This window comes from Canis lupus, chromosome 5, assembly GCF_011100685.1.
Source record: "Canis lupus familiaris isolate Mischka breed German Shepherd chromosome 5, alternate assembly UU_Cfam_GSD_1.0, whole genome shotgun sequence".
Lineage (NCBI taxonomy): Eukaryota > Metazoa > Chordata > Mammalia > Carnivora > Canidae > Canis > Canis lupus.
In genome coordinates this window covers 56,709,637-56,731,252 of record NC_049226.1, presented here as the reverse complement: position 1 = coordinate 56,731,252, position 21,616 = coordinate 56,709,637, and the positions used below count along the sequence as shown (strand labels likewise).

Below are 21,616 nucleotides of genomic sequence, written 5' to 3'. Positions count from 1 at the left end.
TTGGGCCAAGAAGGGCAAGGCCCAGAGAAGTTGGAGCTTGTGTGCAATGGCTCATGGCCAACACAGGCCCAAGCCCAGGCCCAAGGACCCCACCTGTGCTCTGCTTGTCTCCCGATGTAGACATCCCAGGAAGGACCCAGGCTCCCACATCCAGCATCCTCTCTGCTCCAGATACACCTAATATGTCTGGTGTGCACACCCCAAGAATGGCTCCTGATCCCTAAGAGTGCCACTGCCCCTCCGAGCACAGTCTCCCAAGTACAGCCTGTCACCAACTGAGGCCCCCCACTCCACTTACCATCTGGAGGCGTTGGGGGCGCTGGTGTGAAGTGGGTCCCAGGTTTGTCTGGAAGAAAACCCAAATATCTGAGTTAGGCCTCTCTGAGCAGACCTTTCCATAGCCTATCCCTTTGCCCAGTCTGGAGGGGCCACCCCTGCCCTCCTGCCCTTGCCCTCTATACCAGTTGCCCATCCCCAACCCTTCCCTGGCCCCATGCTGAGCCCCAAGGACCGGCCAAAGCCTGTGAGTAGCCAGAGGACAGGCCCTTCCTCTTCTCTGCCCCTCCAGCTGTGTGGTCATGGCCTAACACCTGTCAGGCGGGGTCCTAACAGCCGGGGTGTAGGCAGCCACCTATTCCCAAGATGAGCCCAGCCCCAGGCCCTGCCGAAGCTCCCCCTTCCAGTGTGGTCAGCTGCTCCCTTCCTCCCCAGCTCCCAGAACACGTTGTCTCTGCAGCTCAGGATGAAGATCAGGTCCTCCATGGGACCAAGGACAAGCTCCGAGGGGCCCAGGGATCCAGAGAGCAGCCCATCCTGTCCCTGGAAGATGCAGGTGGCCCATCTGAGCAGCATCTCAGTTGGTAGCCTCTGGGGGACCTGCCTGTCCCCTAGTCCGTGGTGGCTGAGGTAGGGGAGCTCAGCCAGCAGAAGGAGGGTCACACGGGCCTGGCCCACAACCACGTACAGTTGTTGAGGAAAAGCAGCACCGCGAAGCCCAGCGTGGACGTGGCCAGCAGAATCAGGCAGACGTTGCAGGGAATCATAAAATACCGCACCAGCAGGGAGACCCCACGCTGCTGCCGGGGGTCCCGCTCCAGAGGTGGCGGAGGCATGGCCCTGGGTTCCTCAGCCCCACTCTCAGGGGATGGGGGCTCCTCAAGGGGTGCCCTTGGGCCTCCTCGGGGCAACTCCCCCCATCCTGGGACCCCTGGGACAGCTGACAGCAGCTATGTCCTCAAAGTTCAGTGCCAGTCACCGCCCGGGGAGCAGCAGGGCCCCGCCAGCGCCCTTGAGGCTCATAACGGGAGGTGTGCAGAATTCCCAGAAGGAAGCGGAGGCGACGCTGAGGGCCAGCCCGCGGCCCCCCCTGGTGTCCACCACCCGGTAGCGGTAGCGTCGGCGCCGGTAGCTCTCCGCAGGGCTCCGGCCGCGCCCGGTCTTCCCCAGCCCGCGGGAGCCCCGGAGCCGCCCCGGCGAGGGCCAGGCCGAGGAGCGCGGGCGGCGAGGGCAGGCGCGGCGGGGTCCGCGGGCGCGCAGGGTCTCGGTCCGTCCGGTCCGGTCCCGTCCCCGGCGGAGGCGGGAGGAGCGCGCGCGTCGGACGGAGAGAATAAAGGGCCGGTCCTCGGTCCTCGGAGGGCCGCGCCTCGGTCCCGCCTCTGGGCGAGCAGCGCCCGCTCGCGTCGGCCTCGCCCGGGCTGAGGCGGTGAGTGAGGGGCGAGGGGCGCCGCGAGGGAGGGCGGGGAGCGGAGACAAAGGAAGCCGCCTCCGGGGACCCCGGTGTCCGCGGGGAGTCGGCTCGCGTCGCCAGCCAAGGACCGGGCGGAAGAGGACGGGAGGGCAGCCGCACAAAAGGCACCGGAGGGGCAGGGGGATGGATGGGAGTGAGGGTGGGGGCGAGGTGGGCGCGGGGCTGGGAGGCAGAGGAGGCAGGTGCTGGGGCGGGGTGGGGGCGGGGAGAAGGTGCGGGGCGGGGTCAGGGGCTGGGCGGCTCCCCTACCGCGCCCACCCCAGGAGGTCCGCGGGGTCACTCCGACTCCCCGCGGCGGGAGGGGGCTCGGCCCTGCACGCGGGACTCCGTTCGGGGCTGCAGTGTGCGGGGGTGCCTGTGCGCGCGTGTCACCGTCCGTGCTTCTGCGGCCCCGCCCTGGCAGTGTGCAAGGGGTAAGGGTCCCAGGTGCACGCGCAGGTGGAGGGCCGGAGGGGTCCGACCCGAGGGCGGAGGTGGAAGGACAGGCCCACCCCCACCGCCCCGCCGAAGTGATGGTCACACCTCAAACCACCCGGGCACTCCCCACCTCCCCTCGGACAGAGGAACATGCAAATGAGTTCCTTGGAGAGGAGCATTATGTAAATAGTCGCGGTCCTCCCGGCACCGTCCCGCGGGCCTGGAGCGCCCCCCAGAGGCCACAGGGAGCATCGGGGCCGTGACGTCACCGCCGGACCGGGGCGCGGGGCAGTACCGGAGCCAGGCCTCTCCACAACCGCCCTCCAAGCCCCTGCCCTGGGAGGGGGAGAGGCGGGGTGGGGGTGGGGGTGGGGGTGGGGGGGTCAGCGCAGGAGTGCAGCACCGGCCCCATAATCCGCACCAGTCACGTCCCACCCTCCGCAGCCGGAGTCCCGTAGGCGGCCATCTCTGACTCACCCTCCGCCCCCCTGCACCCCCATCCCGCCACCAGCCTTTGCGAGGGATCCCTGAGCGCCCCCCGCACCACACCCACCGCGGCTGGCCGCTTCCAGCCTGGACCTGGTCACAGGCCTTCGAGGACCTGCAGTGACCTCTGCCTGTCCCTCTTAGAGTCCGCCAGCCCTTTCTGGGGAGAGAGGAAGAGGAAGCCTGGCCTCCAAAACAGAGCGTCCCTCTTCTCCTTGGGATCAGGGCCCACCCAGCCCCATTCCAGAATCCCTTCTGGTCAGTTCTTTCCAACAGCTGCTGACCAACTCCCCGCTCCAGCTGAAAAGACGTGAATTGCACCACGGCCCCCCCATACATGCCCAGTCATACCCATCTACACAGAGTCCCACACTCTGCAGACAAATACCTGTCCACTCACTCAGAGTTACACACACCGCACTCAGTCCTCCAGAGGAGTATCTGCATGTGTGGTCAGCAGGTTTCCCTTTCAGCCAAATGGCTATTGCCACAGCCACCAGTGCCACCCCTGGTCACTTTAGGTCTCATCTCAGTCCACCCTGGGAAAGAAGATTGAACACACCCCCTTCCTACAGGTGCTCCCTCAGATCTGTGGGGCTCCTCTGCCCTGGAACAGGCCCTTCCCGGTGCCAATTCTCCACTCATCCACACTGACACCACCCCAGGGGACCAACAGACATTTTAGTGCCTCAACTCCTACCACACCTCCACCTGGACACTCCCTAAGGTCCCTCTACCCTATGCTATATTCAGCGATGTCATAAACATGTCCCTAGAGCCCCCTCCCTCCTGATCAGGTAGGTTTGTCCATAGTCCCCCCCCAGCCCTCTCCCCCCCACCCCCACTTTCTCAGCCAGAGCAGCCACCTCTCAGCCAGCCGGTGCCCAGTCCCATGAGGTCCATCTCCTTTGACACAGTGCCACATCCCACACAGGATTAGCCCATCTTGTCAGGGTCCCCCATCACCCACAGCAGAGGTCATCAAACTTCTTAGAGCCTGGAACCTGGGGTTCTAATGATCCCTAATGAAACTTTGCAGGAAAAGCCAATAAACAAAGCGGTTCCCTCACCTCACACCACAACGGAGCCAGAGCAGCAGGCCACCAAACCACCTGGAGACCCTGGCCCCTGGTCGTCCTTACCTCCTCAAAGGTGCCTCCCATCCTCACCTCATTGGACCTTGGCACTGCCCACACCATACTGATAGTGCCAACAGCTCCCCAGGGTGCCACCCTGGACTGGGAGCACCCAGGGCAGGGTCTGACTTTTTATCTTCTCAGGGCAGGGCTTGGCTCAGAGCCCAGAGGCTTAGTGTGGTGAGTCCCAGCAGTTCACACATTTTCCCGTTTACTTGTCCCTGCAGTCCCCCAGGGTCCTCATCCCTTGGCTGAGAGAGGGCCCCATGGACAGTGCCAAGGGTCAAATCCCAGGCAATGCTCACATGCCTGCACAGATGGACCGTCTGCTCTCACCACAGCATCACGGGTAGGCTCTGCAGGAGGGAGATACAGGAACCAGGGTATGGGAGGGTTAGCCCAGGGATCAGTGTGAGCCTGGGGTGGGGGTGGGGGAGCAGATGTGCTCACCTTCAGATGCTCACTTGGAGGGGAAAGACTGGCCCACCCGGTCAACATGGGGGTGGGGCTTAGGGCCTGGCTTGGGGGAAGGGGAGCCACTGGGCAGCCTGTCCTTCCTGGCCCCAGTCAGAGTCTAAGCCCCTGACAGGGGCTCCACTCCACGCCTTTAGAGAGACAAAGGGCCATTGAGGCCCCAGACCCAGCAGGGGGAGGGGAACACAGGCTACCAGAGCTATTTTGGGATCTTCAGACTCAAAATCATTCAGCCCTGACCAGCCCACGCAGGCGCATGCCCTAGGAAGGAATAGAGGATATTCTGAGCCAGAAATTAGCCCCTCTGGTCTCCAGGCTCACACACAGCAACATGTGACTGCACAGATGTACACATGCACATCCAGGGTTCCAGGTGTCATGCAGGCAGACACCCAAGTCAGCACTCCACGGGGTACTGGGTGTTACACACTCCTTCCTCACTCGTTGGCATGAATATACATGGGGTATCTCACACACACTCTCAGCTTCATGCAGCACAAACCTTGTCCCTCACCCACACAACACACATTGTGTTTGCTCCCACATACACGCATGTGCACACATGAAGGCTCTGGTTGGGTACCTCCAGGTACTTCTTTGAAACTGAGAAGGAAGGTGAGGGATGGGATCTAGAGAAGATGGGATGTCCAGCCCACTGGCAACCTGCTGGCCGCTTTCTTATGCAGATGACCCCCTCCTCACTCCTGAGGGACCTGGGCCCAGCTTCTCAAGAAAGGATAGGGGTGGAGATGGGGTAGCATCAGCTTCTGCTTGGAGTGGTCACGGCACAAGTGCCCACACACACTTCTAATGTTGGGGCCTCTCCTGGCCAGAGCCACCTCCAGCCTATCTGTCCACCCCCTTCCTGGGGATCCTGAGGTGCGCACATTTTTCTGAGGACAGAAAATGCAGCTGCCATGGAGGGAGCAGTCAGGCATGGGCTACCTTGCTGGCCAGAGTCACAGGTCCTGGCCGCCCTGGTGGGGGAGGGGAAGAGGACCAGACAGAGCCGCCCCCACCCCCAGTCCCCAGTCTCCTGGTGTCCGCTCTCAAGTGGCAGTCAATCCCTCCTTCTGGGCCTCCGCAAACAATGGGCATTTCACAGCGGGATGTCGCTGCTGGCCTGGGGCCAGCCACTGGGAAGGAGGCCATGTCAGGCCCCAGTCTCCAGTTCCCACCCCAGGTGAGGCCAGAAGGTACCCATGTTTGACTCTGCAGGCTGTGTGCTCACCCACCTGCCACCTGGCAAGGCCCATACTTCTGCCTGTTTGTCCCCACTGCAGGGTGGTGGGATGAAATGACAGTTTTGAGGAGGGGGCTCAGCAAGGCTGGATGCTTGGGTGCCAGCTGCCTGACCACTAGCCTCCACACCTGTCCCCCTTCCTTACACATGGCTGGCTCATGGGAGCCTGGGGCCCCTCCAGCCCTGTCTCACTAGCCTGTCTGAGCTCCTCCACAGAGCAGGCAGTCAGATAAAGTCTCTGCCCTCAGGAGGGTTACACTGAGGCCTCTACACAGAGACCTGGAGGATGGAGGAGTTGACACAGATCAGTAGGAAGAACTTCCAGACACAACTACGAAGTCTCCGGGGCCTGCACGGGACCAGGCGATGCCAGTGTGGTGAAGCCTGAAGGTGACAGAGATTAGGAGTAGGAGATAAGGAGGTGGGGGCAGATCCTCAAGCCTGGGGGGACTCGGGGAGGGAGCTCAGTTTGGGGCCTGGACACCTGCCAGGACACGGGGCTGGAGCCACCAGGGGGCGCCATGTGAACAGAGAAGCTGGAGAGTAGGTGCCTACAGAAAAAGCAGGGGTGGAGTAGGGCTGACCCATACCCTCCCTTCCTCTTCTCCAGGACAGCCCCATATCCACCTCATCCTCCATCAGGCCTTGCCCCTGTCCAGGAGGAAGAGAGAGCAGGAGAGGCACACAGGTGTGGGCAGCATCCGGTGGATCAGGACACCCTGTGTTCCTGCTGAGGGCCTGGCTGTGTCAAGCTGGGCATCCTTCAGAGGCAACGGGGGATGCACAGCCTGGCACCCAGGCCTGAATGGAGGTGATTGGTGGAGGAGATGACCAGGTGGGTGTCAGGATGAAGAGGAGTAGCAGACACACAGTCGCTGGGAAGCAAGGAGGACAGAAGGACAGACGCAGCAATGGGGTCTGTAGGGAGAACTGTCCCCAGGGGCAAGATGGAGGCTCAGTGGGTAAGGAGCAGCTTGCTCTCTCAGCCAGCAGGTTATAGCAATGGATTCTGGTTTTCCAGCACATTCTCCCTCCCCTCCCCCCCCAGCTACAGGGACACCTGCTGTCCTTGCGCCCACGGAACCTTGTGCTGTCTTTTCTGCCCAGAACATCCTTCCTCCTTTGCCTTTAGCCCTCAACACAGAGCACACACCCTGAGAAGCCCATCCAGAACCCCAGCAGGGCTCCATGCAGGGGGCAGCAGGTCTTGCCAGTGACCCCATTTCCAGTGAGGATCTGGTACTGCGCTGTGAAGGATGTGTGGATGAGGAAGGAGCCTCCGAGCACACATTCCCTCTTCTCCGGCAGGTTGGAGCAGGCCACAGTCTGGTCCAGATGTTTATTTCTCTCGATGTGCACTGGAGCCTCCTATCTATGGACAGAGGGCCAGGTGCCTCCAGCAGCCACAGTAGGCTGCCTGCGTCTCCCAAGGCAGGGGTGGGGCGACTGAGAAGATGCTACCAAGGGGAGGCACAGGCCAGCACAGACCCACCTCTCCAGATTTGCCCAGCCTGGCTCCCTAACTGCCCTATGTCAGACTCAGGCTCCTACAGGTACCTGCCAGGACAGGGAGCCTGTCCTGTCCCCACAGCCCCTTCATCTCAGTGTGGAGAGCCCACCGTGGTTACTCCCAGAGGCAGAGCCTACAGGAGGAGGTGCCCAGCCCTCTGCCAGGTCCAGGGTGGGCAGCAGGAAGGATGTGGACAACTGACCCCATTTTGAGGCCCGAGACACAAGCACAAGTTGCCTGCAAGCAGCCTGTTGGCAGAGCAACTGCAGGGCACCTGCTCCAGCCCAAGCCCAGGGAAGCAAGGGTGGCAGGAACTACAGACCACCAGCGGGGGCTCTGACCAGAATTCTCATGTGCAAGATCAGTTCATCGGAGGTTATGGGCACACATGCACATGTGCACACACACACATGTGCTGGCCACACAGCTGGAAACAGCTGGCTGCCGGTGAGGACAGAAAGCCCCCCCTCCCTTGAGCCTCCAATCCAGGCAGGGGGAGGGGTGACTAGGAGGTCCAGCTGTAAGCAGCCCCTGGCAGGGGGTCTTCCTCAGAGGAAGTTCTCAGGATCCGCTCTAGGGGGAGAGAGGCCCCTTTAAGGGGAGACCTCTCCCCACTGGACACTCTGCCAGAGGCCTGGGTCACCCCTCTCCAGATCCTGACTACAGCCTCAGGCTTGAACATGACCCCCTCCTAAGCCCCACATAGAACCATGGGGGGCACATTACCCTCCTTCCCTGAACCATGTCAGTAATCTAAGAACTGTCAGTGGGGTGCTGTCTCATTTCTCAGCCCCCTTTATCTGATCAGTGGGCACTTCCTGGGACTCTAGGGTGTGCAGTCCTGGGTGGGCTACTTTGCTGATTGCACCTATAGCCCCCAGCCCAGCCCCAGCCAGGCCTCAGTAGCTTGAGTGGGGAGCCTTGATTCCCCTGTCCCAGTGGCAGGGGGAGTTTGAGGGCCAGGCAGGGAGGAGGGGGTCAGGGGCAGAGCAGAAAAGGGAGTCTATTCTCTCCCCACAACCCCCAAGTCTCTGGGCAAGGGTAGAACTTGTTCGGGGTGGGGGCAGGGACAGGGTACAACTGGTCTGCATCCCACAGACAGAGGCAAGGGGTGTGGGGTGGGAAGGAGGCCTGTTTCTGCAGCTGTTTCCCACCCTCCTGTGGTGACGGGTGTAGGCTTTGATTCTCATGGGGTTGAGGCGGGTTAACCCTTCAGGAAGGAAGCAACACAGCCACACTGGAGGCGGCTATGCCCCCATAGCCCCCGTCCACTGGCTTCCCTGGGGCAGCCTGTGAGGGTTGGCAGGGTGGCGGCAGCTAGTGCAGAGCGGGTCATCTCCCATTTCCTCAACTGTGCAGGGGTGCCAGCACCCGTAGAGATGCCACAAGGGCAGAGCTGGCCCCATGGGAATGTGTTCTGCCCAGCACAGCTCCGGGCGGGGGTGGGGGTGGGGGTGCTGGTGAAGACACAGGCAGAGGGAGGTTGTTCCAAAACAACCCTTTTTCCATTTCCAATCTGCAGGGGCTGGGGAGGGAGGGGATGGGTGGTGTCTGGAAAGAGCCAGAGCTGTTTCTACTAGCTTAGTCCTGCCCAAAGGGAAGACATCCCCAGGGAAGTGACATGAGAGCAAGCCCTTTGGTTTTCGCTGGCAAAGCCCACCCCCGGGGTTGTCCCAGCAAATGCACACCAAATTCACAGCCAAAGCCAGCAGGTGCCCTGGGAGCACCTGACTCCCAAGCAAGGACTCCCCAGGTGGGAGCCCCACCTGGGCAAACTCCCTCCCCCAGCTGCCAGGGAAGGAGAGACGGTGGGGTGGGGGCGGGCAACCTCGAGTCTGGGCCTGCCTCCTCTCAGCCCTCCTGGCTGACCCGCCTGGGGGAATGGCCCAGGAGGACACTGGGTGGGGTCTACAAGGGGGTGGGGTGAGAACCCATAGTCTGGGAGAGGGCAGAAAACGGAACAGGGAGAAGCTACCTCCCACTTCAGCAGGGAGGAATGTGGGGGGAGTAGGGCAGTAGGGCAGGAATGGGGGGAGGAGAAGCTATGTGCCAGACAACAAGGAAGAGCCCAGAAACATGCCCTGGGCATCCTCCTGCCCCCACACTGTGGAGAGCCAGTCCCTGTCTGAGGGTCTGCCACCCACACCCAGCTCCAAGGCCTGTAGGGCCTGAAGGAAGTCAGGGGCCCAGGATCTCTCCTGGAACACTGACCTGGAGCACTGCCCTCCTGAAGGTCCTAGACAGCTGGTCTGGCCGGGAGGAAGGGAGGGGGTACTCACTAGGATCAGGCCTGCCAGGCTTGGCCTTGGGTTGCTGCTGCCAGGACCCCCTCCAGGGTTGGGCAGGGCTGGGCTGGGCCAGGGCCAGACCCACTCTGACCCTGTCCCTGTGCCAGGACCCCGTCCCTGTGCCAGGCCCCAGTTGAGGGCAGACAACACTTCCTTTCTCTGTTTCTGGCTCCTAGCAGGGAGGGAAGGGCCTCAGGCCTTCCGCCAGGCCCATGTCCCTTCTGGGGGCTACAGGAGAAGCCCTAGGACCAGCCTTCATGAGTGAGGGTGGGGAGGGTAGTAGGAGTGTGTGGGCAATGTCCAGACCAGGGCAAGGTGGCCGAGACCTAGAGGAAATACCTGGTCAGCTGCCAGCCTGGGCAGGCTCTTGGTGCGTGGGCAGCTGGCACTAGAAGAGGCCAGGCTACTTCCCTGACAAAGCAGGGGTGGGGGTCTCCTGGCAGAGGCCGCCCCAGAGCAGCAGGCCTCCCTCACCCAAAGGTGGCGCAGAGGGAGGGACACATACCTGTCTCAGTTATGCTAGGAATGTGGTTCCCCAGGCAGAGGAGGAGGAGGAGGAGCCTTCCTGGGGGCTGGAGGCTGGGGCAGGGACCTGACCCCACAGAGCCAGGAAGACCCTACCCTGTAGGCCCTGGCACAGGGAGCAGAAAAAGGGTGCACCCGAGAGTGCCCCCGACCTTGGCTGCTCTGGGCCTTTGGCAATGGGGGGGAGGCCTAGGGAGAGAAGTGTGTTAGGGACAGGGATTTCCTACACGAGGTGGGACCTGGTGGTCTCAGGGGACCTGTACGTATTAGGGGCTGCCCAGGCTTCCTCTGGACTCTGTGGGGCTGAGACAACTATGAAGCCCCTGGAAACAGAATGGGGTCAGAGTCAGCTTAGCTCAAGCCCTGTTTGTCTGTCTGTCCTCCTCACTTGGGTGAGGCCTTGGCTCCCAGAGAGCCTAGAGTGCAGTCCTGAGAGGGGGGTTTAAGGTCCGTATCTCCTGCAGAAAAGGAGGAGGGCCATCCTCCCACCCTCACCCAACTTGGGAAGGTGGGCACAGGGTTATTCTTTCCCCAGCCTGGCCCCAGCTCCAGGGGATTTTGTGCCTCAGGCCTCAGGGAGTCTCAAGGGGGAAGCACCCATCTCACCCTGGGCCTTTGGGGTGTATCAACCCTGTCCTAGCACCAAAGCAGAAATGTATGTCACCCAGCTCAAAACTTCCAGGCACCTCACAGTGGATCCCAGGCGCCTCAGTCTGCAGTTCCACCCTCCCCAAACGTGCTCCCTTCCACCCCCTCCAGCTGCCAGGCCCCAGCTGCAGTCACAGCTCATGCCTCTCTCTGCATCCCCTCTCCCCAAGACCATCCTCCCCAGCAGGCCCACCCCAAGAGCCAAGAGCGTCCAATGGCTCAGCCCCTCCTGGGAGTTCACACCATTGCTGCACGCTGTCCAGCACCGCTCCACCTCCAGCTGGAGCCCAGGTCCGAGCCTAGCACCTGAGTGCTGGCTGCACAGGGCACATAGCAAGTCAGGTCTCACCTGGTCCTGACTGGGGTAGGGGCGGGGGGCTCTCCCCCAGTACCCTCTTTTCCAGCTATTCCCAGTGCTCAGCCTGGCATAGCCAGTGCTGGCAAGATGCCAAACCTGTTCTGCCCAGGGTGGCCCTCCCGCCACATGCCCTCTGACCCCACAGAAGGCCACAGTTACTGAGTCACAGACCCTCAGACTGGACCCGCCCAGCTGCAGAGTTGATAATTCACTCTATCTCATAGGGACAGGGGACTTTCTGTACCCTGCTCCTTCTACACAGCTTCTCCTTAGACCTCCCCCCCTCACAACACATCCCCCAAACTGGGCATCACCAGCCCACAGCCTGCCCCATCTCCAGGCCGCCCTCCCGTCTTTGTGTCCAGAGCAGGGCCAGGGTCTCAAGTCTGGGGTTGGTGTGAGGGCTAGGCTGGGACCCCTCATCTGAGTCACTGCCAGGAAGAGACCAGGGACACACAGCCCTGCTGGCTTCCCTGTGTGATGCTATGGCCTAGGACCCTGGGACAGCCCCGGGGACGGGTGACCACAGGCTGGGCAGAATGCACAGGGCTCCCCATTCCAGGCCATGCCCCTACCCATGCACAGGGTACATGACCACCGTCCAGGATCCCATAAAAACCAAGCCAGCATCACAGCAGTAGGTTAGATACAAGGTGGGACTTCCCTGATGGCCAAAAGAACAAATCTGAGAGACAGAGTTGTCTTCCAGAGAAAGGAAGCCACAGACCCTTCCCACTGCCCTGAGGAGGAAATGTTCTTTCCACCACCACCACCACCACCACCACCCCCCACCCGGCCCCCTTCAATGCATCCCTTCCCAGGCAGCCATGAGGGGACAGACAGGATGTGGGGGCAAGGGGCAGCTCCTACATTCTCCCAGCCACATTCCCCAGCAAAGGATCTCAGCCCCCAACTGGGACTCTCCTGGGGCAGGGGGGCAGGGAAGCCATGGTCATGTGATTCTAGCTCACCTCCCAGAGGCTGGGCTGGGGGAGGGGTGCTCTTGGGCCATTCAGAATAGACACGTGCTGCGTGGACGACAGTCAATTAGGAAATTCCATACCCACCAAACCCCTACGAGTACCCACCCCACATAATTCCCCCTTTCCAGAAATGACAGGCCTCTTGGAACACAGAAGGGTGCAGCCCCTCCTCCAATCCCTACGCCCCACTCTAAGGAGTTTGCTCAACATCTGGGACCCGTCCAGACAGATGTTTGGGCTTCTGCAGGAACATAAACAGCTGGTGTTCATTCACCTGGTCCCTGCCTCTCGCTCAGAAAGGACCCTCCAAGAGGGGGTGTGGAGCCGGTGGGGTGGGGGGAATGGCAAGCAGAAGAGGAGGAAGCTTGTCCCTTTGCAGGACTGGGACTTGTGTGGCTCCAAGACAACAGATGGTGGCATTGTGGGACAGGGGGTGGTTAGTGGGGGACTCTACTGACGTCAGAGACTGGAGCTGACCTTGAGATGGCCAGACTCGGCCGGGAGATCAGGGAGACAGGAAGGAGATCAGCCTTCGGCCTTCAGCCACAAGATACCCATGCTCTAGACTAAAGCAAACTCTCCTCTACCCCCTAGGGCAGCCCCACCCGCCCCAGTCACCTCTTCCCCTGGTCAGGTCCCCAAATACCTTCTACACAGTGCTCTACTTCCTCCAGATTCCGCAGGGTGATGCGCATGAGGCTGGAATTGAGCATCAGCTCATTCTTATGGGCTGGCCACAGGTATGGCGGTGCAGGGTTCACAAAGAAAATTCTGGTATCCCCAGTGGACACCTGGTTGTCACAGATGAGGGGATCTCCAAAGCCACCAATCACCACCTTGTTGCCACCATCAAGCAGACTCTCTTGGGTCACCATGTCTTTGCCCTTCAAGTACCGCCAGACTCGAACCTGGGGTGGACATGGGAGGGGACAGGTATCAGTGGCCTTCTTGCCATGAGAGATGAAGCCACAGAGTCCATGTGGGCACCTGGGCTGCTGCTTCTCTTCCCACCTCTGTTGCTCAGGCCAGATGTCCAGAGTAGACCCAAAGCCTGGGCAGAGATGTACAGAGATCTTAGGGGCACACACGCATGATGGATGCCCCTGCCAGTGCACATCACACCAAAGGACATGCAGCCTGTGAACACACACCCTCACCTAGGAAGCAGCACTACCACCCCCTAGGTCTAACTGACCCCAGCCACCTCCAATAATGTCTATCTCAGCTCAGGCTGGATATGGGAAGGAGATCCACCTGGTCTGGGTGCATGTCCCTACTTTCCCCATCTACCCACCCTCTAAGAGCCAGAGGAATCTAACATGGACAATGGATTTTCAGGGCAATGGGCTCTGAGCTTAGGGCTCTGGGCCAGCTTGGCTGCTTGCAGCCCTGTGGGTGGGCTAAGACACCCTCCCCCCCCACACACACACAGGAGGTGAAAGACCCCTCCTCCTGCCAGGCTCCTACAGTGAATGCAGTCAAGGCAGCCTTCGAACCACAAAATCAAGTTTGGGCAGCACAGGGCAGCCCCACCCTACACACTCTCACTCCTGGGGCCCTGAGGGTACCTGATCTAACAAACCAAACCCTGAGACACCCACAGCCTGGTGTGGCGGGGGTGGTGCAGGAGGGTCATGGGAGCTGCAGACTATACTAGGATGTCCATGGGGATATGCCCAGGGGACATGAGCCCACACACTCTCTGAGAAGAAGCCCCTTTCTTCAGGAGCTCTGGGGAGCTGAGACTTCTGGAATGGGTGATCAAAGACAATGGTGGCCTGCCCACCTGCCAGGTCCCTGCTGGAGGCCTCAGGACTGCAGCTCCTGTAAGGTCCCCCTCCACCATCCAGTGGCCCAGTTGGGGGCCTTGTCCAACCTTATCCCTCCCAACCCCAGACACATAGTAGGCTCTAGAAGGATGATAACCAGCGGGGAGAGGGCTGGGCCATTTCATCGCCTCCCCCCACCCCAGCCACACCCAGGAGCAGCGGGGAGGAAGTCGGGAAAATCCTGCAGGGACTTGGCAAAGTGCCCTGGTGTGGTGGAGGGGAGGGGGCTGGGCGGGGGATCCCAGCTGTAGCCTGCACAGGCCAATCTGAAAGAAGCTGCCACCCCTCTCCATCTCCATGGAGAAGGAATGATCCGATTTCTGGTCAGGGAGGTGGTTTTAGGGGCCAGAGTGGGGATGGGCCCTGAGTTCCCTGAGCCCTCCCCAGGAACATACTGTGGGAAAAAAGCAAAAAAAAAAAAAAAAAAAAAACCAACATACCTATCCCAGGGAGCTCCAAGATCCAACTGAGGGAGGGGCTGGGCAAGCCCCCTCTCCTGTGACTAGAAGGATCAGTTCTCATAGGAGCAGGATGGGGCACCTGTCCCTGCACCCCTCCACATTTGAGGCTCAGAACAGTCCCCGCCCACTTTTCTGCCCCTGTCCCCCACACCTAGTCACTGCAGCTCCCCCAGGGTCCCTGGGGTTGGGGGACTAGATGTGCATCCCAATCTCTCCTAATAACCCCCTCTTGCCCTGGTAAAGGCCTCTGGGAAGGGGTGACAGCACTAATCAAAGGCCGAATCCCCACTTTCAACCCAAGCTGAAGGCGTCACCGCCCCTCGTCCCCATTCCTTTTCTTTAACTGATGGGGAGAGGTGCGGTAGCCATACAGTTTCCCTGGGGGGCGGCGCACTTGTTTCCAATAAGGTAGTGGGCCTGGGGTGGGGGTGGGGTCAGACATCTCCGGGTCTCCAGGGCCTGGGCTCCGCGAGGTGGGACTGCAGCAGTACCGCAAGAACTTTCCCTCTGGCACTCGAGAGTTTTCCGGGACCCGGCGCCCCACCCGGGGGCTCTGCGGTCGCCAAGGGAGCGGGAGCGGGTGCTGCGGAGCGCCTGGTGCCCGTTCCCACGGCCTGGGGCGGGGGTCTCAGTGGGGCGGCCAGCATCTCCAAGGGGGGGAGCTTCGGGCAAGGGGTCCGGGATGGAGGGGTAAGAGACCCCCACCCAGGCTTCCAGGAGGGTTGGGGTGGGGGGCTCAGGGTCCCGGCGGGGGCCCACCTTGCACGAGTACGTGTGCTGCACCGGGTCCACGTTGAGAATCTCCTCCACAGTGCCGGTGAGCACCACGTTCGCCTCCTCCTCCCGCCGCTCCAGCGCGCGTTCCGGGCACGTCCCGTCGGCGCTGGGCAGAGCGCGCGCAGCCACCACCAGGAGCAGCAGGAGCAGCTGCAGCGGGGCCGGGCCGGACCGCCGCAGGCTGGCCATGGCGCGGGCCGAGGACGGCGGAAGGCGGCCAGAGCAAGCGCGCGGGCCTGGCCGCGCCGGGAACGGGACTAGACAGGACGGGACGCAGCTCCCGGGAGGCGGTGGGAGCGCGGGCGGCGCGGGGGCGGGACCCGGGGCAGCCCCGCCCCCTCCCCGCCTCCCCACCTCCCCCCAATCCAGCTACCCAGCCCGCGCCGGTCCCCGGCCCGCCCGGCGCCCTGCGACCCGCGCCGGCCGCGAACAAAGCGCCGGGACGGCGGCGCCGGGCGGAGGCCCGGCTGGTGGGAGGGAGGGGGCCGGACTGGGTCGGGCCAAGGTGGGTGGTGGGACTCGCAGGGCGGAGGGCGGACCGAGCGGGCGGGTGGGCGGACCCGGGGGGTGGGGGGTGCTCTCTTCTGCGGCGCGCCCCCACTGACTCCCCTCCCCCTCCCGCGCGGACGTCTCTCCCCCACCCCGCGCCCCCGCCCAGGAAATGCGGCTGCAATCGGGTTAATGCATAATCTGGAGGCGACGTGACGGGACTTCCAAGGGGCTCCAGGCTGTGCCGTGGCCAGAGCCGCGGGAAGGGGCTGCCGGGTGCTGGGACCCCGCCGTCCCTCGGGCCCTGCGGGACTGCGCCCCTCCCCTGGCGGGAGGAACCCGCTGGGGCACGACAGCCTCTTGGAAAACCGGGGCCGCAAACTCGCCGGGGCGCGGGACCCCCAGCCAGTTCGGGCGAGTAGGCGGCCCCCGCAGGCCGCGCCCCCGGCGGGCTAGGGCCAATGTGGGCTGGGGGCCGTGGTGATTGGCCAGGACGGAGCGCAGACCCGCCCACCTCCCGTTCCCGGGTGAGCTGGGGCCTCACTGCAGAGCGGAGGGCTCCCTCTACAGGCCAGCGGTGACAACGTGGGGCCGGCGGCGCACGGACAGCCACGCCCCCTCTTCAGCCCCGAGATGAGCGCCTCTCCAGCCTGCCGGCCTGGATAACCCGGGTAAACCGAGATCCAGGGGGTACAAATGAGAGCCTAGCTTAGCTGGAGATGGAGGGAAGGGAGAGGCTACCGCTTCTGTCCCGCCAGGGCCGGGTCGCCGGCACACCTCCTCAACTCCGAGCCAGCCACAGATCGCTGAAGCAATGGAGGGTAAGTGGCAGAAGAGCCCCCCTCTGGAGGAGGACCCTACCTCCCCAGGCCCTGGTGGGAGGGTGCCACCAAGGGTGTATGCTCACACTGGCTAATTTGTCTTATGACAAAGAAGGGAGGGTAGGGACCCAGGAAATGAAACTGGAATCAGGGGAGCACCCCACCCCCCCCACACACACAGCTGCCTGTCTACACATATTGGTCACAGATAAGCCAGACCTAGAAGTCCCTTGGCCTAGATACAGACCCCCACAGACCAGAAAGGGGCTTCTGGGCCTCCAGCCAAATTACCCTTGCAGTCTGAAAGCTGAAGTCTGAGTGTCCTCAGAGAAGTATGTTCTGAGCGTCCACCCCCCCCCCCCACACACACACACACTCCCCATCTTGCCTGTGTCCAAGGCTGACACCATCTGGCTCCTGTAGAGTTCTTGGGGAATTGGTATAGAAAGAACCATTCTATGTGGAAGCAGGTGTGTTTCCACCTATGTGGAAATAGGTGCCCCCCACCTAGGACAAGCTCTTCCGTATGAACTAGAGGAACCCCTCATCCCGGGAGGCCCCTCTCCTGCTGGCCATGGCCTCTCCATTAAGTAAAGCCCTGAAGGAAGGTGTATCTGCTGGAGAATAGTCTCCGTTTAGCAGTTTGTGGGACAGTGATGTGTGTGTTCAAGGCCCTGCCCGTACCCCTCCCTAAACCAATGCAGACTGGACAGGGCAGGCTGATGGATCCTGGAGGGCCATGAGGCCCCAGGGCCCTGGCTGGTTTGGAGGAGCCTGCTTCACAGCCCACCGAGGCAGGCTCTGGGGCCTCACCCTCTCACCATTTCCAGGGGTGCTGGTCCCAGCAGGAACCTGACCACACCTCCCCCCACCCCACCATACTGTCTGCTGACCCAGATGTAGGGAATGGGAACCAGTTGTGCAAAGGCTGATTCTGGCTCAATCTGGAGATAGAGGTGGGCTCCAGCAGATGTGTCTCTTTTCTTTCTCTAGAAGTTAACTTCCCGAAGGTGTGGGGACATCTTCAATTTGTCCAAGGTGTGGATGGGAGTAGATCTCTATTTTGATCTCACTAGTCTTGTCCCTTAACTTGGCAACCCCAGCCTACTGACCACCCAGCGTCCCTGGGTCTCCTTATCCCACTTCCTCCTCTGTCCCTCCCTGTCCACATCAGCAGGGATGCAGAAGTGAGGGATGCTGGGGGAAGGACCAAGCAGAAGGAGCCATTTAATTTTGTCAACTTTTATTACCCATACTTGGTCAAGGACTTGGGTGGGTGGCTCTCAGCACTGCCCTCCTGGTCCTGCCCAATTCCCACCACCACCCCGCAGGCGTAAATTCATGAACACAGTGCACTGGGGTGTGAGACCATACTCCCCCAGCTGGTGCTTGTCCTCCATGGGCTTCCCTTCAAAAGTCAGCCAGAACAGGTCAGCCTGCACGTGCTCCTGCTGGCACACTTGCTGCTTGAGCTCAGCCACAGTCTGTGTCAGCCAGACCTCGTAGGCGATACTGCGACCCTTATTGTTTCTCACCAGGATGCTCAGGGGGTCATTACAGTTCTTCACCACCAGCAGGACTGTGCTGCCAGGACACAGGCCCTGCCTGATGAGGGAGATCCCATCCTGCAGCACTGTGCCAGCCGGGTGGGTAGCTAGGCGCTGTTGGAACGCAGGCACGCCAGTTTTCAGGGCTATCTGCTGCTTCAGCTCTGATGCCAGCATAGAGTCCCTCAGGGGCACCAGGAACTCCTCACCTCCCAGCATCTTCACAGTCAGGTTCCCAGCCTGTGGGCATCACACAGACTCATAAACCTCACCATCAGTCCTGGAGCCTCTACATGCAGATCATTGGCCACAGGGAAAGCTGTGCTCTCCTCCCCACCCACCAGGAAAGGAACCCCAGGCACTAGAGGGAAGCAGGGAGCATTTCCAGAAGAAAGGCCCATCCCCCAGGACCATCACCTCACCTCCTCAGCCCACTAAGATGCCTTCCTGTGCCAATGCCAAGGGATCTCAGAATTCAACACTGGCAAAACACATTTTCCCAGACCCAGACCTCAATCTCAGAAGCGGCCCTGCCCCTCCCCTCATGCTTAGGGACCTGGGGGAGCTCTGAGCACCTCCACTTGCCTGGCTCCACCCTTGGAAGACCCTAGCAGTAAGATAGGAAAAGAGCCTGGTACAGAGCCCACCTGCCCCCCGCCTGTCAAACACCCCTTACCATGGCTGTAGGCTCCAGCATCAAGTCCTCCAGGGGCACAGATGGATTGGCTGCCTCTCAGCTTGCAGCTACTCTCCTGTTCAGCCCTTTTATGAACCTGAGCTGTTCACGTCAGAGGGCAGTGTTGGGGAGAGAGCCTGACCATTGGCTGAATTTAGCTTCGGTTTCAGTTTCCTTTTCCCAGGGAATGCTCCTGTGAGTAGCAGAAACAAAACAGTAATAAAGACCTGGGATTACCCACCTGCCCAGAGACTCAGGACAATGCTCTCACCCTGTGTTCATTCAGAAACCCCCGTAAGTGTCTAGCACTTCAGGTTCTTTACAAGCTACACGGAAGTCATAACAGAAACTAATGACTGGAAACATTCACTTTCCATTTACCAATTTGCAAAATTAGTAAGTTTGGAAAACATTGCTGCAATTAATTCAGAAATAACAAACAAGTGACAATCCAAACTACCCAGAGATTATCACCATTGGTTTAGGATGGTATTTCTTCAGATTGTTTTTTGTTTGTTGGTTTAATGAAAGAAATATATCTCTTATTTTCTATAAAAATGAATTCATGAACACTATCCAGAAAGTGAAAAGGCTTTTCTCAAAATGGAAGAAAATATTTGCAAATCATAAGTCAGATAAGGATCTGGTGTCCATAACATATAAAGAACTCTTAGAACTGAACTATAAAAAATATAAACAATTCAATAAAAAATTGGGCAAATGGGGGCACCTGGGTGGCAGAGTTGGTTAAGTGGCCAACTCTGTTTTGGCTCAGGTCATGATCTCAGGGTTGTGAGATTGAGCCCCATGTCAGGCTTTGCACTCAGCCTGGAGTCTGCTCAGGTTTCTCTCTGCCTCTCCCCTGCTCTCTCTTTCTCTCAAATAAACAGATAAATAAATCTTTTTTTTTTAATTGGGCGAGTGTTTGAATAGATCTTTCTCTGTAGAAAATACATAAATACACATGAAAAGATGCTCAACATCATTAGTCCTTAGGGAAATGTCATTAGAGAAACTTAGATCAAAATCACAATGAGATACTATGTCACACTTATTATTATAGCATGACTATAATAATATATTAGTATAATATAAAATAATAATTCAAAAAAAACAATAACGAGTGTTGATGAGGATGTAAAGAAATTGGAACCTTCATACATTGCTGATGGTAATGTAAAAATGGTGCAGCTACTGTGGAAAACAGTGTAGTCACTCCTCAAAAAGTTAAACAGGATTTTCACATGACCCAGCAATTCCATTCCTGGGTATATGTTGAAAAGAATTGAACACAGGTGTTCAGAGAAGTACTTGTACCCAAATGTTCATAGCAGCACTATTTACAACAGAAAAAAGATAGAAATTGTGGAAACAACCAAGTCCATCAACAGATGGATGCATAAACAAAATATGATACACTCTTATGATGGAATATTATTGAGCCATAAAAAGGGATGAAGTACTAATACCTGCTACCACATGAATGAATCCTGAAAACATTATGTTAAGTGAAATAAGCCAGACACAAAAGGCCACATATATCATATGATTCTATTTATATGAGATATCCACAATAGGCAAACCCATAGAGTCCAGTATTGATTGCCAGGGAATGATTGCTTTATGAATATGAGGCCTCCTTTGAGGGTGATACAATGTCTTAGAACTAGATAGAGGTAATGGTTGCACAATGTTGTAAATATACTGACTCTGAGTTATGTACTTTAAAATGGTTAAATTTTTGTTATATGAATTTTACCTCAATAAAAACAAAGCCAAAGAAATTAACTCATCCTACTCTTACCATTTTGTAACCTGCTTCATTCAAAACAGTATATCATAAACATACCTCCATCCTACCAGACGTAGAGGACTTCTATCCTGGAGAAACATGATCTTGCTGCCTCATATGGCATCTGACCTGTACTCCCTCAAAGCCTCTTGGAACCTGCTGGTTTTCCCATTGGTGAGCTAAACAAAACACTCGACATGTGCTCACTCTGCATTTTTTTGGAAGTCATGTTTTTTTGCCTTGAAAATCATATTTTGATATGAGATATTGGAATATATGCCTCCATTGCTCAGATCTTGGTAGGATGCTGTCACCATTGATTTTGGGAAAAGATGGTATCATTATCTGGATATTGGAGAGGTGCCATCTTTGTTATTCATTCATTTGGCTAACATGTCTTTACAGAGTACACACTTTGTGCCAGGTACTACTCCTGGACAAAATGGAGTTCACATTCTAGTGTAGTGGACAGACATTGGGTGGTATAAGTAGGTACAGAAGTCATGTGTTGCAGGGTGCCCAGCTGGCTCAATTGGTATAGCGTGCAACTCTCAATCTCAGGGTTGTAAGTTTGAGCCCCATGTTGGGTATAAAGATTACTTAAAAATAAAGTCTAAACCAAAAAAAAAAAAAAAAAAAAGAAAGGCATATGTTGCCAGGGATAAGTACAAAGAAGAAAAGAGCAGAAAAGGGGGATGTAAGTCCTAAAGAATCCCAGGCAGAGGCCAGGGTGCTGCAAAACCCTGGGGCAGGAGTGTGTCTACACATGCGGGAGGCAGTAAGGCTGATGAGTGGATGCAGAGAAGCAGGGCATGGAGATGGCCACTGGAGACACTATGCATTCCCCCAGGAGGGGCTGACCTGATTTTGCTCAGGCCTAACAGGATCATCAGGACAGTTGCATGAAGTAGAAGACCTCAGGTCAGGAAGGGAGCTGGAGATCAATTAGGAGTTTCTCTGAAAATCCAGAGAAAATGTGGTGTTGGTGTGGAGTCAGTGGCAGGAGAGGTATTGGATATATCAGGGAGCTAGAGCTGTAGTAGGGCCTGATAGGCCAGGGTGGAGAGTGGACTCCTAGTGTCAAGGGTGGCAGCAGAATGCTGGTCTGAGGAGTCCAAGAAAGATGTAGGGGAGGCAAGGGGCTTCAGTCAGGCCCAGACACCAGGCAGAGACTGCCCCATTTGTCTAAACAGAAAAGTTAGTATAACAACTTGTTCACCAGGTGTCAGAGGGGGGAAAGTCATAGGAGAACATGGGGACACTACAGTGGGGCAGGAGGTTGGGCAGCAGAGAAGAGGCTAGGGCTATAGAGGGTAGAGGTGGGACAAAAGTGGTCCAGAGGGAGGTTGGCCAACCCTACTCATGCCTCTGTGGTCAGGACCTCCTGGTGGTGGGAGGGAGGGGAAGAC

General features: G+C 58.6%; 2 protein-coding genes across 2 annotated transcripts in view; both read right to left on the bottom strand.

Moving 5' to 3' along the window:
• AGRN (agrin) overlaps nt 1-15,071 on the bottom strand; it is a 33,844-nt gene extending 18,773 nt beyond the window's left edge. The window contains 3 exon segments of the mRNA XM_038537548.1: nt 299-346; nt 12,462-12,723; nt 14,865-15,071. Of these exon segments, the coding sequence (XP_038393476.1) occupies nt 299-346; nt 12,462-12,723; nt 14,865-15,071 (517 nt within the window).
• A 2,347-nt stretch (nt 15,072-17,418) lies between these two features.
• Nucleotides 17,419-18,572, bottom strand: ISG15 (ISG15 ubiquitin like modifier). Its single transcript, XM_038537547.1, has 2 exons — nt 18,416-18,572; nt 17,419-17,979 (listed from the first exon to the last, which is right to left on the bottom strand). The coding sequence occupies exons 1-2, from the start codon at nt 18,434-18,436 to the stop codon at nt 17,476-17,478; spliced, it is 525 nt and encodes a 174-aa protein (XP_038393475.1). The 5' UTR covers nt 18,437-18,572; the 3' UTR covers nt 17,419-17,475.
• Between the last annotated feature and the right edge of the window lie 3,044 nt (nt 18,573-21,616).